General features: G+C 38.8%; 1 protein-coding gene across 1 annotated transcript; it reads right to left on the bottom strand.

Annotated features, from left to right (window-relative positions):
* Positions 1-272: 272 nt before the first annotated feature.
* tmem254 (transmembrane protein 254) lies at positions 273-4,670 on the bottom strand. Its single transcript, XM_008300162.1, has 4 exons — positions 4,524-4,670; positions 1,957-2,060; positions 1,320-1,379; positions 273-1,090 (listed from the first exon to the last, which is right to left on the bottom strand). Exons 1-4 carry the CDS (start codon positions 4,608-4,610, stop codon positions 970-972), a joined length of 372 nt encoding a protein of 123 aa, XP_008298384.1. The 5' UTR covers positions 4,611-4,670; the 3' UTR covers positions 273-969.
* Positions 4,671-5,386: the final 716 nt, after the last annotated feature.

The following is a 5,386-nucleotide window of genomic DNA, read 5'->3' as shown; positions in this document are numbered from 1 at the left end:
CAAACCTGGTAAACACATACACTGTATAGGTGAATACTTGACCACAGGCTGTCGATAAATGTAAAAATCTTTTATGCAAAGTCAGTGTCACTGACATTGTGAGCATGTTAGCATGCTGAGCTTAGCATTTAGCTCAAAGCATGGCTGTGCAGTCCCAGAAACAGTAGCAGGAGCTGTACACTCTCATTCTGTAGCATTATTGAGGTGATAAAGGTGGAGTTAGACCCACTTTACCAGCTGTAGATCAATAATAATTACGCAGCAAGACACAGTCACTTCAAGTCACACTTTATTTTTCAGTGTTAACATTAAGACTTCCAGCATGTAGTCTAGAAACTACAAGTTAAATCACTTCAGCATGAGAAAGGCAAATGTGACAGCAGCTCTTTTTTTATTTTTATCCTGGAGGACTTCTGAAGCTGATGGCAGCATACCATCTGCAGCCAACCTGTCTGACGTTATGTTCATCCTAGCAGCTGAAGAAATATCCTCACTGCCGCCAATCCAGGCTGAATGTAAACATGAGAGCACAAAACTAATTCATTAAAAACTCCCTGTGTATTGCACTGAAAGTTCACCTCAGGGCAGGATCATCACGAGAACTATTGTGTGTAAATAACTTCTGTTAATAAGATTATCAATAAAATATTATTCTTAAAAGCACTACGATCCTCCTTCAGATTTGTTCATAGAAAATATATGGAAGGAAATATTGGTCCATCATAGGAACACAGGTTGTATCATAGTGTAAACTGAGTAAGAAAATGTGTAGTGTCTGTATAAAGATATGTTGTTATATTAATGCTCTTGTCGGCATAGACTCTGTAGAAGAAAAGGCTCAGAAAAATCTCTGCTCGGTGCCCCTCAACAGGATTTCATATCAAAGAGCAGAAGAGAAAGAAGAGGCACCAGGAAGCACTTGATTGTTTAGATTCAGTTGTGTTGTTCTGAAGGCTTCTCCTGCTGGCATCAGTGCTGTTTGGGACGCTCGGGGTCGTACTTGAGGAGCAGGCTGAGGGAGGCGAAGCCAAACAGAAAGGTCTGGAAGAACCACATGAAGCGAGTGGTGCCGTTGCTGATACCTTTGTGACTGCAGGGAAACAGTTAAGACAAACAAGAGTCAGCGTCTAGTAACAAATGTACTTTCTGATTGTTTGACAAAGAATTGTGTTGAATTTACAACTCGAGCGTGTGTTTGAGACGGGCCATCAGGCTTTTGGAGGTTATACAACTTCTGATTTTCATGAAGTCGATGCAGAGATGAATGAGGATAAAAATGAGATTACAGCGCCATCTAGTGGACTTTAAGGTTCTCTTACCTGCACACCCTTAGTGCAATACAGGCCTCGAAGAGGTGAATGGCCCAGGTTGCCCACCAACTGTAAGACAAACAACATTTCTAATCAAACGATGATTCACACCCAATCTAGATTAAAAAACTAGCTCGGTCTGTAAACATAGTAAACATCAGGCAACGCTGAATTAACGAGAGTCACATGACAAGCAAACATCAAACCACCAAAGACTGAACAATGGCTCCCAGTTTCACCGAAACTCCTGTATGTCACATGACTGAAACAGACAACAGAGCATTAGGCTTTGATTGCTGTTTTGATGCTCTGGTGGTGCCACAGCAGTCATGTGACTTACACGACTAATTAGCAAGTCGTTGATGCAGAGGTAACGATCTGTGAGTGAGAAAAAGCAATAAGCAGATTAAAGGCGTATTCCAGCCCTGTCAGGGGGTGCTTAGCGCATCATTTAAAAGTGCTCAGCTCTCTTCTAGGTGAGGGACTGCCTTTGATTCTAATGTAGGATAATCTACACACGTTTTAAAGGAGCACGCGACAACAGAAGTGTTGTCTTGTGACCAGAGAAATTGTGTGTACTTATTCAGGAGGGGCAGCTCTCATGCTCACGGGAGCTACAGTAATGAAACAAAGCCTGATCACTTACCCTTTGTACAACACGTCGGCATAGTTATCCACAAGGTGTTTGCAGAAGCTGCCGAACACACCGAGGTACTCGAATGGGATTTTTTCTGGCGCAAACACAACGCACTGAAAACAAAGATAAACAGAGTAGTTCAGCGTTAACATAAACAAACCATAAATACATATGATGTATATCTGCAGAAAAAGTTGCCTGTTTGCAAATAGAACTAACCATTAACTATAGTTAATATGATCTAAATCACAATATGGCCTTGTGCAATATCAACATTGCAGGAGCTGCAGTTTTTTGATTAAGTTCAAATGTGTCACCAGATATCATTTTAAATGAGGTGTGGACCTACAAAGACGCCCAAACCTACAAATAATTTTCTTTGGATAAGAGAACATGCTCGTCGGTACAGACAGCAGTCAAAAAAATTGGAAACTTTCTTTTTTTTTTCTGCAGTGAAAAAGAAATTTAAAAATATCATTTCAATGTTTCTCAAAAATAAGCACAACATGACCTTTTTTGCACTTTTTCCAGCCCTACTGCTTAGACCTAAACTAAAACAAATTAGATGAATGACGCCGAAACAAAGATCATCTGTGTTGATTATGACTGTGAAATTATCTGATTTTAATGGTACACATCTGACCAAAAGAAGTGTTTAGTTCATCCTTTATAAGAAGACTCTGTCGTCTCCAATGTTCTGGTCCATTTGATGAAACTGGAAAGTCCAATGGTGGTCAAACGCCCTACCATCTGTTTAATCTCAGGCAAAGAGCTGCTTGTTTAATCAGAAGACACAAAGGGGCAATGATGAAGTGTCTAATTTTTAATTTTCTGTTGGTAAACCAGAACTGTGAATGGCTCTTTGAAGCAGTTTGGGTTGTGACTGCAGCAGCTCTGAGCATGACAAGGGGCAGCCTTGTTGAAAGAAATGCAATGAAATTTGACACAGTTTGGGATGTTCTGCTCTGCATCACAGTGGGTTGTTGTCTCAGGATTTTAACACGGAACTGCATATCTGGAAATTTTTTAGGATCTGAATGTGACTCCATATCATCTATATATGTTTAGAATCAGCCTAAAATACATAAAGTAGTTAACCTCAGTTATATCACAGTTACAACAGTATAAAGTGGACTTCAGGTTTTTGGGAAAATATCCAATGGCAACTATTCTAAAAGACATTACGTTTGTGATACAAAAATGGATTCAAACCAAGTAGTGGAGCATTATTACATGAGACACCATAAGAAACATGACTATCACTGTCAAATTTCCCCCATTTAGATAATAAAGTATCTGCCTAGCTACACAAAGATGGATGAATTTGGAAAATCACAGCTATGAAGTGCATCCTGGGTCACATACACTTTATAATGTGTACTCTAATTTAAAGTCTTTGTGACTTACTAGTTGCATCCAAGAAGTTTTTATTTTATTTGGAATTGATTAATTTTTCAGCCACAAGTTAAAAGACAAAATAATCTTAATCATTTATTCTGTACCTCCAAAGAACCGAAGGAAATGTGGTTTTACCCAATTGCACACAAGTACTCGAAAACATGCATGGTTTGGGGGAAAAAAACAAAACAAAAACGCACAAGGTGATGTAGCATTGTGTTGTGTCACTATTGTCTTCTCTGACCTGTCAGGTTTGTGTCCGTGTGGATGCACAGAACACACAAAGAGGTTTTGTGTAACGGGCCTCCACCCATCTGCCCAGAGACAGCAGGCCATTTACGGTCTGGATGTCAAACACACACCTAAATGCTGACTACCTGTCTTCAACTACTATTAGTTAGAAAACACCTTATGATGAATCAGGCTGGTTGTGCTCTTTGGTGCTCCATCTACATTCATCTACATTATACAAACATGGTAAGTGGTGGTTAGAGGGGTAAAAACCTGTACAGAAAACCACACCAATACACATTTCTGGCTGTTGTCCTCCACCACAGCAACACATGTCTGCCTTAAAGACATTTTTAAAATATTTTTTTAGTTGTTGGGAATATATTTTATTGAGCAAACTCGAGCTTATAGTTAAACCTCAGTTTCTATTCACGAGCTTTTCTGTGACAACATAGTTGAGCACAAGTATGTGGACGTTTGAGAGAAAAACAACAGCATTAAGCCAACGTTATTCTATCTTAAACAGGGTTTGGCAAGTTATTGTTTGCGTCTTAAAAAGATAATAAGATACCGGGGCAACAACATTAACTGGTTTGAGCTGCTCCAGTCAGTGGACGGTCACATTGTTCAACGGACTTTGCCCAGAACTTGTTCGACCTGTGCTCCGATAACAGACGATAAGATAAACATCAACTTAACAGTCACTTGTTTTTCCAAGATTAACCTGCCAACACAAGCCAGTTTAATGAGATAAAATAAAGGACGAAATAATGCAGAAAAGCAACAAGAAACCGAACAGCCAGTGATGGAGTGAGTTGTTTTTTAGGGGTAATAAACAACCCGGAGGACATTTTACGCAACACCAACACGCTGGCATTCACCTGAGCAGACACACAATGACAGCTAACTTCACTCTGGTTCATCTGCTGCTGCTGTCACGGACTTACGGTGAAATATCCAACCCCCAGGGTCACGGCGACGATCCAGAACAGGCTGCTTCGCTGAAAATAAGTGGCTCCATCACTTTTAGCCATAGCTGCTGCTGCTGCTGTTCTCTGCTGCTCCGGCTGATGTCTTCGTCTTCTTCTTCTTCTACTGATTGTAATGACGGTGACGTTACCGAGCAGTACCGCCACCTGCCGGAAAACAGCGGAACCACACGCTCACCAATGATAATAATACAGTCGTCTTCAAATGTATTCAGACCCTTCCATTAAAGAAAAGGCAAAATTCACAATAGTCACTCAAATAACTAGAAACTGAAAAAAGTAACAATAAATAAAAATTTGCTAAATTACATTTTAGTGTAGCAAGACATTGCTTTTAAATTGTGCTAAAAAAGAATAATTTAAAAAAAACAAACAAAAACAAAACTGTCCCAAACAAATTAGAGCATTTTGCTGATGAGCAGTAGTTAATGCTCAAACAAACAAACAAAAAAACAGAACAAAACAAAATAAATGTCTAATCAGAATTTCTTTCAATATTTATTTTTTTGACTAAGATACAAAACTGTCCACTGTAATGAACACTGCATACCAGTGGTTTAAAATGCATTAAATAATATTATATTAATACATGTTTTTCTGAAATACGATGCTTTAAATGTGTATGAAAGTATTATCACATTAAAATATGCAACTTTAATAAGTTTCCAGAGCAGAAATCTAAACTCTAGATGAAATCAGGTTTAATGTTTGTGTCCCAGGTTGCTGGTACATAAAGTCAAATTTTGTTTTACTTACGGAATGAGGGATATCTTATTATTTCTCTCCATAAATCAGAAAATACTAGGAACAGCCATAAATAA

The sequence above is a fragment of the Stegastes partitus genome, unplaced genomic scaffold, assembly GCF_000690725.1.
Source record: "Stegastes partitus isolate 25-593 unplaced genomic scaffold, Stegastes_partitus-1.0.2 Scaffold1505, whole genome shotgun sequence".
NCBI lineage: Eukaryota > Metazoa > Chordata > Actinopteri > Pomacentridae > Stegastes > Stegastes partitus.
Note: the sequence above shows the minus strand (reverse complement) of the source record. Positions and strands in the feature narration are given on the sequence as shown.